The sequence below is a fragment of the Schistocerca serialis genome, chromosome 5 (assembly GCF_023864345.2).
Source record: "Schistocerca serialis cubense isolate TAMUIC-IGC-003099 chromosome 5, iqSchSeri2.2, whole genome shotgun sequence".
Classification (NCBI taxonomy): domain Eukaryota; kingdom Metazoa; phylum Arthropoda; class Insecta; order Orthoptera; family Acrididae; genus Schistocerca; species Schistocerca serialis.
Window position 1 is genome coordinate 374582381 of NC_064642.1, and position 17196 is coordinate 374599576.

Consider the following 17196-nt stretch of genomic DNA (forward strand, 5'->3'; position numbering starts at 1 on the left):
CCCAATGCAATGTGATACTTCAGATGTCAAAAATTTGGACGTACCACTGTGGCATGTAATGAGTGGGCTGTATGTGGAAATTGTGGAGGCTCTGCTCACAAACTGAGCAACTCTTGTATACTTCCTCTGAAATGTATAAAATGCTATAGGGATCACCCAGTATAGAGCAGGAAGGTTTATAATAAGGAAAGGAAACTTCAGAAGTTGAAAGTTATGAGATGCATACTCTGTGGTGAAGCTAAAACAGTCTTTTGCAGCTATGCAACCTCCGCTGTTTGCTACTTCTTTTGCATCAGCACTTAAGAAGCCAGTTGCCTAGTGTGATGCCTTTATACAACCCAGACAACAGATTTAAGTATGAGTACATGCAATGTGGGGTACCATATCACTCGGAAGGAAGCTGTATTAAGTCTGCTGACCTCTTGGATAAATCACCACTGCCAAAGGAAAAGGACAAGGATAACCTTCATTAATCAGTGGCTCACACAGGTATTTTGTATTTCTGTGTAAGTTTAATGGATATTGGTTGCATTTGGAGGAATTACAACTCTTGGCCCAGGAGAGTCAGTCTTCGATCTGCTTTCAAGCAAATCATTTTGAAATCACTGGCACACTTGAGTTCAGGCGCACAGCTTTGCAGCAGTTCAGACACCAACTACAGAAAACCTTCGTGTCTTGAGGTGTGTGAGAGCACAAGTGAAGCAAGTGATAAAAAAAATACATGAGGAACTCCTGGAGTGACTACGTGACTTCCATTAATTGGTCCATTTCCACTACACAAGTTTGGGACTAAGGCAGATTTCAGGCTAGCATATAGTAACCCCCCCCCTTACAGCCTTGTTGAGACATGGAATCTTGGTGGACACATATAAGGACAAGGCTCAGGTTTTAGCCAAACACTTTTTTATTGTGTCTGTGTCATCCTCACAAACTCCAGAGTTTTGGATGTTTCAGAGGACTGGAGATGATGATGCTTCATGTCCTGTGTAATGAAGAGGTCTCCAGTCTTCTATTCTTCATGTGGGGATTGGAATCAGCTCTGTCTGCAACCAGAAACACTGCTCCAGGTCCAGATCAGTTTCATTATGCCATGCTGCATCATCTGTACCCTGGAGTCGAAGACAAACTATTATCTTCTTTCTATCAGATCTGGTTTGATGAGCAGTACCATATCACATGGAATATTAATTTTCTTATGGAAACCAGGCAAGGATTATGCCAACCCTAATAGTTACCAGAGTGTAGCTCCTACCACCAGTATGTGTAAGACTTTTGAGCACGTGGTCAACTGGTGCCTTGTCTGGGTCCTCGAATCTCAGGATCACCTGTGCTGCTCCCAGTACTGTTTCAGGTGCTACTGTTTCACACTTGATACCTTAATTCTCCTGGAGACAGTGATACAAAAGTGTTTCATACACCACATCCATTAACTAGTGTGTTTTTTATCTTGAGAAAGCACACTGCACCACTTGGAGATACATCATTATTCACCAACTTCACATATGGGGACTATGTGGATATCTGCCAATTATTATTCAATCCTCCCTTGTCTGACCACTTTGCTCAGGAGAATGGGTTCCTCCAAAGTAATACTCTGTGTCACTGTTTGCAACGACTATACTACCAATGGGGTCTCCTCTAGAGTCAGAACCCCAGTTAAGTCTTTGTGACCATGTGAACTGCTCTTCCTCCCATCTTATGATGACATAGTAACTTCGTCTGACCATAAGGAGACTGGAAACTTGTGCCCATATAACTGATTTCAGTTTCTCACATGAGGAGAATACATGTGCCAGCTTTACCTGTGCTCGTCACACTTTTCACTCACTGAATCTCACGATGGGGGGGGGGGGGGGGACACTATTTTAAATTTTAATGACAATGTGCGGTTTTTGGACCGAGAAACATCCTTGAACAAAGGGCTTCATATCATTGAATATTTCAAAGTGCCTCAGTCGAAAGTCATGGATAGCTAACAGGTCCCCCTCCTTCAGTTTTATAGGGCATGTCAGATCACAGTTAGATTATGGCATTGTGGTTTGTGGATCAGCCAGTATTTCCGACCTCAAGGTGTGAGATGCTGTTCGCCATGAGGACATTCGAATATCGACAACTGCCACTCAGAATTCAGTGGCACCTCCTCCTGGCTCATCAGGCCCTGAAAATCTCAGTGTTCTCTCAATCATTGACATTTAGTGTGGCAGTACACCTCACTTTTAAGTGGCTGTTCAGGAATTGCTCTGATGCAACCAAACATTCTGGCTTACATGCTACCAACTGTCATGGGCCTGGCTGTGCCATATGTCTGATTACACAACCAGGAATGGGACAAATTTCTGCCTTGGCATCTTCAGAGACCCAAAGTGATTTTAAGCCTGATGCAGTACAAGAAAACTTTTACTCCAGCTTATATTTTATTTTTACAACATTATTTTCTTCAGTTTTAAGTACTTACCACAGTGTTATTATTGTTTGTAAGGATTGATTCCAGCAAGAAAATGCCCTCAGTTGTTCAGCTGTTTTCCGTGATATGATGTACCAAGTGCATCTTCCAGAATAATTTTAAAATCATGGTGCAGAACTATGTAGCATTATGGCAGTCCTGGACGGCATTCAGAGATACTACAGTACAAATTTTCTACTGTTTTCTCATTTGCTCAGTGTGTTACAAGCAGTCCACCAAATGTACCTATTAGACTGGTTGATACAACTCATACATGACCCTTAAAAGCAGCTCCAACACTGAGGTAATGTGTTGATCCCTTGCAGCGCACCTGAGGACATTGGAAATGACATAGCCAACGAAACAGCTAAAGCAACATGTTGAGATGGTATTGTAAGTCAATGTGCCACCCCTTGCATGCCGTTGTCTCCTTATTTAACTGAAGAATCATATGTCATTGGGAGCTGAACAGTTGGAGGTGGCAGACAGTAATTTTTGGTCACTCAGATCGACCACACAGACATGGCGGATTTCATTCCAGCCACACCGATGGAAGGTGGTGCTGCTCACCATATTACACTAGCACGTAGCCCTGTAACACATCATTTCCTCCTCTGGCAGTAGAATACACCACTCTGTGAAGTTTTGGGTGCACCGTCTTTGGTTCAACATATTTTGGTAACTTGTGTTTATTGACACTGACACCAGTGTAACACGGATTTTGAAATTTTGTGAATAATAATAATCATCCTCATCTTGAAACAATCTGTTGAGTTTCTGTATCAGTGGGTAGTCAGTTGCAGAGTGTGTTTAAAGGAGAAATATATTCGTAATTAATTTCCATCATAAGGTGTTCGGGATTTCTGTTGCTCGCAGTAACAATGGATTTGTTGGCATGGAATACATAGCTAGGCGAGTCCTGATGCATCTAAACTGGATTTTTTTCTAGTTTCAAAACTGACTTCCTGTTGTCTCTGCAGAACATCATGCTTCCATAGTTGATTTTAACTCTTATTAGACCCCTGTATTTAATAGTAGAAGATTATGATCCATTCCCCATCGTAGTTTCATAACAGAGCGCAACCCATTGAGACAAGGCTGGATCCTCTCTATGAATATGCAATATGTCCCATCCATGAGACTTGTAAGTCCAGTATTATTCCTAGAAGTTTAATTTGAGTCTTCACTGGGAAAATCTGGCAGCTTGGTTCTCATGTTTGCTGTGTAAACATTTTTTGCTGTGTAAACGTTAAACAGAATTGGACTTAATAACAAAATATCAATCCCTGTGGAAGGTCAACAGTGGCATACCTTGGATCTGTAGTTTTATTTTTTAGTCATAAGAAGACAGTCTTTTTAATGGAAGGTTTGCGTATACCATAAATGAAGTTGTAGAGCAGTCCAGTCTCTGTCATTCTCTGCTTGCACGGGATAGACTAGTATGGATAGATGCGTAAAACCAGTCTCTGAACAGAAAACCACAATGGCAGTATATGAGCAAGTACTGTGGGTTGAAAGAACGGTGAATATATTTGAAACATTACCAAAACTCCTGCTAATATTTTTGCAGAGTAATTTTGTTGTTGTGTTGATCCATACACAATACTTGGCATTGGTAGAAACTATGCCACCCACTTTGAGAGTTGAATCATTCCATTAGTATTTGGCAGAGGAGGAAGTCATCTTATTCCATGTCATAGATGTTCAGTAGTTTTTAATCAAAGAACAATGCAGAAGAAATGTTAGGTTAGTTTCTTAGATAGAACATATGTTACTGGATGTAATAATAGTACTGTCATATTGAATGAATGACTCAGCCTCTGTTTACTTACTTTCCAAAAACCTGGTCTCAGATGTGTGTAAAGCAAATTGTATAATAAATTCATAATATTTAATGTTGATTTGATAGATGACCATTAACAGCCCGGTACCTCCATATGTCTCACATATTTCTGTGTCAAACAGGACTATGACCTTCATTTTCAACTGCATCTACAGTCTCAGCTGCTTCTTTCATTTCAGCAAATATTATCATTAAATTGTGCTACTTGCGTTGTTCTAGTATCAAAAACTATCTATTTTCGTCTGTGCTTGTGCGTGTGTGTGTGCGTGTGCCTGTGGTTGTGTGTATGTGCTTCTCTTTAGCTGTCATAACTCTACTTGCATACGTTACTACTGTTGGATGTTATATAAATTTTTGTATTGTAAATTATCCTCCAGCTATTTACCGTGTGACTTAATGAAACCTTGAGTCATTCAACTTTGTAAAAATTACACAGATTAATTAACTTACCAAACTAAATTACAGTTATTGTACTCTCATCATTGTTTTTGCATGTTTAACATAACGTCTCAATGAGCATACTGTGCACATGTATTGTTAGTTATACTTCTGCTTGCACCATCAACTTCGTTGTGATGCATAGCTGTCAAAGTCAGTAAGTGGATTACTAGTCCTTTTATTCATGCACTCAATTTACCAGCACTTCCATTTCATATCGGACCTGTCACTGTATTTACTTTTTCACCTTCATTATAGGCATCTTCATTATTAATTATAACTTTAAAATTTAGGATGTGTAGCATTCTGCAGCTTTCATTTGTGTCATAAATGATGTTTTATTACAAGCAAGTCAGTCATCATGTCACATAAAGAAAGGGATTATAAAGCAAAACCGGGGTCTATACGGCCCGGGACAAATGGAAAAAACAGGAATTTTTGCCTCTGGAAAAAGTCTGGGTAAAACTCAGGAATTTTTCAGTGTTTTAGTTTTCAGTTAAGTTTTTGTAATTTTGACTGGTAAGAACTGATATTCTAACAAATAATTTTACTTTAGCCCACTACTGCAGAGCAATATTGCAGCAATAAAACATTAATGAGAGATTAACACCAAAATAAAACATTAATTGCAAAGAAAATGCGTCATTTGCAACAAAACAACACAGTGCATGAACAAGTGTCTGCCAACTTGCCAGCTGCAAAATGTTTCAAAGGCTTTAGGACAAAAACTATGCAATAATTCGTAACAACAAACTTCTTTCAACGAGCGCGACATCACATTTGTTTGCATTCCTAAAAGGTTGTGGGAAAATATTGTGAATGCTGGTTTGAGAAGCGTTAGTTTCAAAGTAATTTTCCTTTTACACAAGATGAATTATGCTACATCTGAGAATGTGCAGTGAATTTCTTAAATCACGGAGCATTTCAATTTTATTCAAAACTTAGTGCGTTGAGGACCAGGCACGTACAAAAATTTCGGGCCCAGAAGACCAGCCATTTAGGCCATTGTTTAAAATTTTACTGACACATTTGCGTCCGGTGTACATTAAGAGGGACACACACTAAAAAAGACTAAGCTTTTAGATTAGTCTTTCATATTTATTTTAGTTCTTTCATTACAAATTATGCAATAATGATGGAAAAAAGTATAATTATCCTTCAACAAAAATGGCGAGGTGAGTTCAGCAATTTCACACGTAATTAACTTTTCTATATAAAAGTCAGAGTGCTTGACAGAACATGTATTCGGCCCTGTAACCCATGAAATGTTCAGTGCACAGCAGTGTAATGTTTTATCATGCTTGACAGAAATATTCAGCTGCTGCAATTTAAACTGCGTAACTGCACCCTCATAAAAAGCAACAAAAGATTGTTGATGACCAGCATTATATGTGAAAGTCAGCTTTTCTTGTAACGATACTGTATGTATATTAAATTAAACAGTTAACCTTTGCTGTTTGTGTGTTCTTTTTAAGTAATAGTACCCAGTACATGGCCCTTGACAGGGTGCTCATGAGAAACAAGAATATCGTTAGGAGAGCCCCAGGGAATTGTGATAGGACTCCTTTTATTCTCTGTATCGTAAATGACCTGACGGACAGGGTGAGCAGCAATTTACGGCTGTTTGCTGATGATACTGTGGTGTATGGGAAGGTGTCATCAATGAGTGACTGTAGAAGTGTATAAGATGACTTACACAAAATTTATATTTGTTGTGATGAATGGCTGTTTGCTCTGCATGTAGAAAAACATAAGTTAATGAGGATGAGTAGGAAAAACAGTCATGTGATGTGCAAATACAGCATTAGTAGAGTGCTGCTGACACAGTCACATCAGTTAAATATCTACACATAACACTGCGAAGCAATAGAAAATGTAATGAGCACATCAGGCTGATAGCAGAGAATGCAAATACTCAACTATGTTTTATTGGGAGAATTTTGGGAAAGTGTAGGTCATCCATAAAGGAGACAGTGTATAGAATGACAATGCAACACATTCTTGAGTACTGTATGAATGTTTGGGATCCCTGCCTGGTCAGATTAAAGGAAGACAGCAAAGAAACTAAGAGGTGGACTGTTAGATTCGTTACTCGTACCTTCCATCAGCAAGCAGGTATTACAGAGATGCTTCTTGAACTCAAATGGGAATCCCTTGGGAAGACCGTGCTCTTTCTGTAAGGCAATAGTCCACAAATTCAGAGAACTGGCATTTGAGTCCAACTGCAGAAGGATTCTACTGCCACCAACATTCATTTTGCGTTAAGGACCGTGAGGATTAAATATGAGAAATTAGGGCTTGTGTGGAGGTTTTAGATGTCGTTTTCCCTCACTTTATTTGCAGATAGAATAGGAGAGGAAATGACTAATAGTGGTATAAGGTACTCTACACCGTATACCATATGGTGATGTGGAGAGTATGTTGTAGATTTTGTCCCTGACTTCAGTGTTGTCTTACATCAGGATAACTGTCCATATCACAAGACCAGAAGTGCGCCATGGTTGTTTGGGGAGCATGTTGATGTTTTGATCAGCAAATCCATCTGTTCTGAACTCTGTGGAATTCTTTTGGGATGCTGTGGGGTGTCAGCCCTATGTCCATGTTACCAGTTATCTGCTCTCTAACCATGAGTTCAGGGCAAGCTTCAACAACCAGCGTGCTGCTTAGTGGTGGAACATTGTGTGTCGTGGGGAAAAGGAATTCTGGTTAAACAATCCAGGTCACGAGGATGGAGGGGGGTGGGGGTGGGGAGAAGGCCCTCAATCTCAAGATGTGCTGTACACCAATGGGATGGACGGCTGTTCATACAAAACATTTGGTAACGAGCAACCTCTGGGGAACCTGCTGCACCTCACTAGAATTAGGCTTACCCAGGAAACCAGCGCTCTCCCTGATTAAGTTATGGATCCGCAGCACTCTCCCTGGTTAAGTTACAGATCCCTATCTGTCTGTGAGAACACCATGAAACCCCACAAACACAAAAACAAGTCCCTACACAACTAACAGGCCTCAGCAGAATAGTGCCTCTGGAATTGAATTAGAAAAATGAACCTTGATGGTTGTAACAGGGCACAACAATGTCAGATTGTTTTATTATGATAAAGAGAGGAGATGGGCTTTTGAGGAAGGCTCCCCCTTCCACATCAGCAAAATGTCAAAAAATATTTCTGTAACTGTAAAATCAGACGACTTCACAGTGGCAGCTCACACACACACACACACACACACACACACACACACACACACACACACACTTACTTTTGCATTTTTAATAGTGTCTGTCTCTTCCAGAAATTCAATGTAACCTTGTAACCTTGAACTTCTTTCAGTACTCAACAGCCATTGACATTATTTGAGCATAATAATGCACATAGACTGAATTGTCTGCTCCAGTATTTATACACGCATATAACTGGTATTATACTATACATCAGTTATTTTGACTGAACAGCTAAAGGAGTGGGAAATGGAAAGCATTATAGAAATTTGAAATTTGATGAAGACAGCGAATGATGAGCTGGAGAAGACTGCCACTCTCATTCTATCTTTCAGTTCATCTCTCCTTCCATAACACTTACCTTCGCTGTTTAGTCCCCCTTAAACATCCAAACAATCACCACCACCATAACACTTCTAGACCATATTTATTCGACTGAACGTAACATCTTTTGTGACCAGTCCAATGTGATGCTAAAAGTGTCGAAGATACAGTCACACCACAGCAAGGCAACATGTGCCAAACAAAGGATAGTTTTTACCTGATCAGTGTCAAGCTTGTCTAATCACTATGCTCGGAGCGAAAATTGCCAATGTTTCTAGTAGAAAAGGAAATGCGGAAAATTAAAGTGACCAAGATAATTCTGTATACTGAGGCAAAAACCTCCTTTTTTTCAACACCCACATGGTGAAAAGTTGGAGTCAAAGTCAGCACAACCAAGCGAACACAGACAGTATGTATTGGCACAAGCGTGTATGCATGTAAATGTACGTGCAATAACACTCATACTATGTAGCCTTCAGTTACTATGAGTTCCAGCAGAGGTCATTACCAGGTTACAAAGACAACCTTCTGCCACAAAGCTAAATGCAAAAAGCTGTTCAACCTTATGCAGACAGCATGCATAACAACAAGAGAGTTAATCCACAGCCAAAAATAGCCATATTAAAAAAAAACAAATCTTGTATTAAACCATCAGGTCATCTGAGGTTAGTATTAACTGATGTTGGTAACTATGAAATGGATCTGTATTTTATATGTTGATGAAGTCAGTGGTAGTGTTGTTACGGCTCCTCTCACTGTCCAACATGTGTTACCAAAAGAGATAGTGGAAAAGAAAACTCCTTCTGATCACTCCCACGCTGCAGAAGAGTATGAACGGGGTAAGAACACACATGGAAGAAGTAAGACCTTTGACACAGGGCAAGTGCTTGTTCGTGTACATACCAGTCACATTTCAAACTTTCAGATAACCCTGTGTTATAAAGACTACATCATCAACAGGAGTGATGACCCACCTTATGAAAATGTAGACAGCAGTTACCTTATCCATGAACTCCCTCATCCTGTTCTATTCCTCAGAGATTTCAGTGCACATCACATGTAGTAGTGCTCCACATACATATGCCCAAAGAGTGAACATATTTCTCTTGTCTGATGATGTCTGCCTCTTCAATACATTGAATTTGACAAGTCAGCATTGCAGATGGATCATCCACACTGACTGTCACTTTAATCTTTAACACCAATACCATCATTTAGGAAGTGAAGGACTATTAGCACTCTAGTGGCGATTTTCCCATTTGGATCCACTTGCCACATAAATCAGCACCTGTGAGCAAGCCACTTAATTGATGATAAACAAAGCTAACTGGACACTGTACAACAACCTGGCTGTATTCCAACATCAGTCCAGCATCCAGTACATGACAGAACGGACAACTAACATCATTCACTGGGCTGCTGAAGTTCTCTATCTACAGGTCTCTCACTAAATATGGCAGGTGGCCAGTGTCATTTTGGAGCAAGAATGCCACTTAACCATCAGGTATGGGAGGCTGTTCTACGAAAGTTTCAACTTAGTCCATCTGCTGACAACCTTGTAGCATTTGACACTGCCCAGGTACAAGCTCGGTGCACCATTAGACAGAGTGAAAAGCAGTCACAACAACAATTTTTGTATTGTGTTAACCTTTTCACACCATCAGTAAAGATAGTGCAGTCGATGAGAAGGATCAGTAGGTAAGGCAAGATATCTACTGCAACAGCCATACAGAACAGTGGCACCTGATTACACCAGAAGCTGTAGCTCAGTGGTGAAATAATTTGGACAAATTACATCTAACGTCAGTCAAGATCCCACTTTCCAGTGCAGGCAGGAATTAGCTGAGAGGACATGGTTGGACTTCTGTTACAGTAAAACTGAAGAGTACAACCACTTTTTGTGGATGAAGAAGTTAGAGTCTGCACTTCTGTAGTTCACAATACAATACCAGCACCAGACAAAGTGCCCTATGATGTGTTGTGACATTTGAATAATAAGCCAAAGCATACACTTCTTATATTTAAGAAATCTGGCCTGAGGGACAATGCCATGATTCTTGGGGGTAAGCAATTATGATCCCATTTCTGAAGCCTGGGAAGGATCGCACCAGCCCAAGTAATTACAACAGTAACTGGCACTTACAATTTGTATAGAAAATGTTGAAATGAATGACCAGCAGCCAGTTACTATGGGTTATAAAAACTGGGTAATCTCTTCAGTTGCCTTCAGTGTATGTCTTCCATAGGTATCACTCTGCATTTGACAATCAAATACTCCTTTAGGCAGCAATATGAGAGGCCATTTTATTTACATGGGCTGCACTTGATAGAAACATTTTTATGTTGCTAAGGCATTGTATGACACTAAATGGTGATTCTTCCTATTACAGTATGACTCTTCCTTTCAGAAAGTTATTTTAGATTCAGCTTTGGTTGTTTACTCTCAGACTAACAAACTCAAGAGTAAAATGTCCTAAGTGTTACTATGGTTGTAATAGGGTCAACAGCATAATGGCCACAGTCAGGAGCCCTGTCCTGTTCAATGCCATCTTTATGAACGATTTTAATTCTGATGTAATGTTCTCATGCCTCCATCCGAGTGGCTGCTTTCAAATTCTGTTATAGTTTGATGAGTGCTATTCTCATCATTTTCTTTTGTTGGTCTTACAGTCTTGAAACAACTGCTCAATGATTACCTGAGCTGCGACTGAGGAATACCACTTTTGGCTTCAAGGGATCAGTAAAACTCGTGGGCCTCGTTTTGAATGAAAGACTCTAAAATCAAGAGCTCTAAAGGTTGTACACATCTTACTAGTGCCTTAGTGGCAGATACTGTGGGGTGGAGGGGGGGGGGGGGATTAGGGCTACAGATCCTCCCTGTTGTTATTTTGAGCCTCTGTTTTGGCCACAGCTGTACTATTACTGTATTGTCTATGGTTCTGTACAACCATCCTCTTTAAAGATCTTGGACTCATTTCACCATGAGGACATTAGATTGATGACAGGAGCCTTCAGGTCAAGTCCTATATGAGTATCTATGCTGAGGCTGGCTGTCCCCTACCATCTGTGGAAGTTCCTCATGGTGCGACATGGTTATAACGTCCAGTCAGTTCTCCAGACTCTGGCCTTCAATCTTCTTGTATGATTATCAGTAGAATGAAGGTATGCATTTAAATCAAAGGAGATCAAGATGATCATTTTGGATTGCAGCAAAGGAGCAGATTTGCAGTGTTTTTGTGTGGTGGACCTGAATATTTTAACACAGGCTTGTATCCCCATGTTTGTTAGTGAAACAAGATTGTTTTTAAATTTACCAAGGTACCAGAAATCTTGTACACCATGTTTTATTTTTAAACAAACCTTTTACGAGTTTTTGGAGTTGAACCGAAATTTGACAGTTATTTATACTGATGGGTCTAAGCAGGGCCATACCATCAGCTGTGCAGTAGTTTTTCTTGATGGGTCCTTAGAATTAGACTTCCAGACGAATGGCAGTGGAGCAGATAAGATCCAACTAACAAAATAACTTTATCTGCTCTGATTCCCCAAGTGCGCTCGACAGCATTCAGCCATTGTAACCAGCAGACATAGCTGCACAAATCTAACAAGACACTTTACCTGCTGCAATGACAAAGAGAGAAAGTATATCTATGCTGGTTACTGGGCCACACAGAAATACTCGAAAATGAGCAAGTTGAGATGTCAGCAAGGAATGCATGCAATGAAAGCAATGTACTGCTGTATTCTGTCCCCTTGTGTGCTGGTACCGTGTTGTGAAAGGAAGCTACATGTATGTGGGAGGATGCATGGCTGGAGGAACAGAATAATGCATGAAGGCAGCTGAAGCCTACAGTTTTGCATGGCAAACATAGCTCGTCAGAGTGACTGAAAGAAGTGGCTTTAACATGACTGAGAATGGAGCACTGTCCTCTGACCCATAGGCACATCTTCCAGTGGGAGGTGCCCGTGGCACTTACTCAAGTAGAGTATTATGAAAAGGATAGATTGCTGCTCACCATATAGCGAAGAAGTCGAGTCGCAGACGGGCACAACAAAGACACTACTAAACATGTAAGCTTTCGGCCAGAGGACCTTCTTCTGAAAAAGACAACGTACACACAGATTCACGCAAACACAGATGACACACACATGACCGCTGTCTCCGGCTGCTGGGGCCAATTATGTTTTATATTCTGCCAAGAGAGCAGCAGTTTTTCTTGAGAAGAATTTGTTCATTGTTGTAAATAACGATGAGATGAGTATGGAAAAGGCTTTATGTTGTTTTTTTTTTTTTTGGTCGGGCTCCTACCCAGACTATTGGGTAGTTTAATTTAATGCATCTCAGAGTGGTTTATGCATCCATTGTTAGCCAGTAATCAAACCAGCCATGGTTATCTTAATCAATTTTACAGTTCTGATGGTGTTCATTTCTCTTTTTAATATATATTGTTACACTAAGTCTCAAGTTTTTATTCTAGCATTTTTAACATCCTTGTCTGTAGCTGTTGTACGTCATTTTATGTTCTCACAGTGGCTGGATATTTCTCTGGTCTGTGAGTGGTAGTCAGCAACATCTACCGGGGAGTAACTTTCAGCATTTCCTTCAACTAATCGTTGTTTCGTCATCTACTTTATCATGTCTTTATTGTAGTTTCATGTACACATGAGGAAAAGGCATGACCTTGACCAAACATACACTCACACGCACAAATTTTTACTGTCCATCTTATTGTGTTGAAAAGCATTAATTGTGTCTAAGTTATTGCCAACAGTCTGATGTGTGCCTGTGGTTCATCATCCAAGAAGATTGCATACAAGGAGAAACTAATTTCACTAAGCTTTTAATTTGTTTGTGCAAGGATGCTGATAACAATGCCATTGAGTGCCCTGAACGCAATGCCATCCTCATAATTTGTATCCCCCTCCCGTTCCACACCACTCTACTGCACGCTCCCTCCTCCATGTTAATAAGAGGACTTCTACTGTTCTAATGCCATTGACATTCATCAAGTTTCCAGTCTTGTTATTTGTCCTAAAACATGTCATCTTTTGTATTTTGTGTCACTGACACCAGTGTGTTATGACCGTATATTTCACTGTGATGTCGATGGGCCATATTTCAAGAATGACAAGGAGAACTTCTGCTGGTAAAGGTTTCTGTCAGTCTCAGGTGAATTCCTCACTGTAGGGCAGTTCAGTTTTGTACCAAATTTAGCAACTGTGCTCAAGAGCTTGCTGCAAAGTTCAAAGTGCTCACTGAGGTTAAGTTGCAGCTGCCAGTGGAAGTGGTGATAATTTTAGGCATCTTTTTGTAGACTGTGTATTTGTGCCGAAAAGTTCGTTCCATCAGTAAGGAATACTCTTTAGTGAATGCCAACAATGCAGAGTGGTTGGACTGTCATGTAGCTTTAGGGTTGGATGCAATGTACATTTTTTTTTTTTTTTTTTTTTTTTTTTTTTTTTTTTGCTGTTATTTTTAATTTAGCACTTCCGCACCATTGCTGCATCTGTCAAAGAATGTGGTTTGCATTTTCTTCAAGTTTGTGGCTGAAATTCTCAGACAGCAGCTCTAAGATGTCATCAGCATGCTCTACCATTCAGTCCAAATTATCAGACCACCCAAAGGTATCACAAGCAGACTTTGATAATATTACTTATTACCTTTGCTGCCCAGTCAGCCATTTGACTGTGTGGCCCATACTACAGTTGCCTAAAATAATACCAAAACTATTTTGGGACCTGGGGGCCTCTTCGGCAAACAAAAATTGTGAGCTACCATTCATTATTGAACATAAATGCATAGTCCAATTTAAGTGTGATCATCACTGTTGCTTCTTGCTATGCAAATGGAAGTAAGGCAACATTGTTTTTGTTCTGTTGTGGTAATAATGTTGTGATTGATGGTTATTGTCTGAGTCCTAGCTGTCATTTGGCAAAACAGTGTGCAGTAAATGTCTGGCCAAGCTCTCTTACTGCATATAATTATCCCACCAGTCTTGTGAAGGGTGGGCTGTATGGTGGGGATCTTGATGTCATTAGTAAGAAACCTGGGTCACATTTCATTTGTTCATGCACAGTACTTATCCTTGGTTGTTTTTAGTATTAGTTGAAGGTGCAAGGGTAAGTCCAGTGCTCTGTGCATTTCATCCCTTTGTAGCGAGTGCTGGTAATACCTGCATTTGTTTCATACATTAAAAAAAAGTCAATTCTGTACTCTTGATTGTCAAGTATTGCCCCTTTGGGATGTTCCTGTAGTACGCTTACTAGGAATGTGTACCCTGATGTATAGGTTTTGTGACCTCTGGTCTAGGTCAGAAGAAGCATTTCGTAATGAGGACATCCAAGTTTGCCAGTTTGCACCCTTCCAACTGCAGTATCTCAACGATGTGATAGAAATTGGAAGTTTCCCTGCCCTGCCCCCATGCGTTAAAGACACGGTTGCTGGTGATTATCTGCTGTTTAATGTTCCATGGTGTCAAATTTGTTAGTGGCTCCTGATTTGCTTGGATAATATCTATATTAGAATCTTCACTAGCTCTATTTGCTAAAGTGTTACTCTATCCTTGTTAATTGACAGCAATGAGATCTAATTGATGAATGTTTTATTAAGAACACAACATGCCATGGAATGGACCTCAAGAAAACCTGTGTATAACAGTTGGGTGGTCATCATATTCTGGTATCACATTCTCTGTGTAATTTATTCTTTGGTCTTGTCTCTTCAGCATCCAGCACTTACTGTAAAATAGGACTACATTTATTTTATATTCTTATTAGCCAAAGACAAGGTACAATGCTATACGCTTCAGTTAAATGTTTATAATTAATTTGCCATTTTTTCCTCCAATTTACATCTCTTATTAACTACTTCACACACAATTAATTCATACATATGAAACATAGCACAGGAGCACAAGGCAATTCAGTCTTACTGTTTCAAAGACACTTGCATTTTTGATTGACTATTTTAATTGAATTGATGCTTCCCAAATTTTTCCAGTCGAACAGAATAGATAATTTGTAACAATATCGTGAAAAGAATAGTTGCTATTATCGAAGATGCTGAGTCACAGATAGGCACAACAAAATGTCTGTCAGAAAGTGAACTTTGAGCCAACAAGACATTCGATGGAAATACTCAACATACATACAGACACTCATTCAAATGCAGCTCACACACACTTGACCACAGTCTCTGGTTGCTGAGTGAGTTGCATTTGTGTGTGTGTGTGTGTGTGTGTGTGTGTGTGTGTGTGTGTGTGTGTGTGTTTGTGTTTGTTGTCTATTTCCGATGAAGGTGGCTGAAAGCTCACTTTCTGACAGTCTCTTTGTTGTGCGTATCCGCGACTCAGCATCCCCGCTGTATGGCAAGAAGCATCCTTTTCATCATATTGTTACATTCCATCTTGGATTTTCCAGAATAGATAATTTCTATGAACCAGACAGCAGGAGATTATGAGGTACATAAAAACTGATGGATTTATTGACTGAAATTTCTGTGCATTGTGGAAAAATAAAATAATTCACAGTTCTTAATTCCAGTGCTTCCGCTATAAGTTGTAGTGATAAGCAGTTTACTTGACCTTGTCGTTGCAGATGCATATATATGCTAGTATCCTGTTACTTCTGTGGATGTAAGAAAGAATTGTTACGTTTGAAGCTGTAGTTAGTTTGGAATTTTGTATTTATATCTAAATCAAATGGTCATACTAACTCAGATTGTATATTTCAGGCAGGTCACTTCAAAGTGCTCTTCAGCTGTGCAAAACGTGTTGGTATTCTGAAACCAAATGTCCGTGTTGACCATGTGGGTTTTGGGCTCGTCCTTGGAGAAGATAAAAAGAAATTCAAGACACGTTCTGGTGAAACAGTACGGCTTGTAGAACTACTTGATGAAGGTATACATATTGTTCTGAATGTGTTAGTACATTATAATTTCTAATATTATTTTTGAAATTTTGTATTAGTTTTTGCTGAGGAATACACTAGGACTGTGAAGGTTCAGCTAATTCCATACATAATGTATAAATAAATAGGTTGTCTTCTAATCCTCTTTGCATGTTTGTTCATTAACGTATGCCTTCTTTAAATTAAATGAAAGACTGTGCATTTTATGCTATTATTACTATAGTTTATGTGCAAAAAACATAGACATTTTAAGGCTATTAATCAGTATTATGTGCCTCAAATATAATGCATAAAAGGAATTAATACGTGCCAGCAGAAAATCAGAAAATAATTTGTTATATTTTTTCTAAAGGTCTTCGCCGCTCTTTGGAAAAACTGAAAGAGAAGCAACGGGATCAGGTACTTACACAGGAGGAATTAGTTCAGGCCCAGGAAGCCGTAGCATATGGTTGCATAAAATACGCTGACTTGTCACACAATCGAAATCATGACTATGTATTTTCATTTGACAAGATGTTAGAGGATCGTGGCAATACTGCTGTGTATTTGCTATATGCTCTGACTCGAATTCGATCAATAGCACGTACTGCTGGACTTGAGTCATCAAAAGTACGTGAAGCTGTTGGAACTGTACCTGTTTCGATCACTCATGAACGTGAATGGAAGCTTGCAAAGGTAAGTAGAAAATCTATCCTGCAGCCGTATGAAATTATTTTCACTCAGCTGCCCTTGTACACGTAAGAACTTAATTTGATACAAGACTTCGTATTAAAGTATGAGTGTGAACTCTAACTGTTTATCAGGGATGTTAGTTGAGTATTCACTTGTAAGGCACGTATGATCTATGGCAGGAGCTTCAGAAAACACATAAATAGCTACATGAAAATTCTGTCTTGGCGCGCCGCCCAAAAACCATTAGCGGGCTGCTATTTGCCCACATCTGGTCGGTGGTATCTTATCATTGAGCAGTTTGATAGGAATATTTTAACATTTATTATTTCCCTTTGTATAGAAAAGATGAAG

The 17196-nt window shown here is 39.6% G+C and overlaps 1 protein-coding gene across 2 annotated transcripts in view; it reads left to right on the forward strand.

Annotated features, from left to right (window-relative positions):
* Nucleotides 1-17196, forward strand: part of LOC126481483 (arginine--tRNA ligase, cytoplasmic) — a 139447-nt gene that overhangs the window by 102854 nt on the left and 19397 nt on the right. For both annotated transcript variants that reach the window (XM_050105262.1, XM_050105263.1), the window contains exons 10-11: nt 15998-16163; nt 16526-16848. In XM_050105262.1, coding sequence (XP_049961219.1) covers nt 15998-16163; nt 16526-16848 — 489 coding nt within the window. The remainder of the gene's footprint in view (nt 1-15997; nt 16164-16525; nt 16849-17196) is intronic.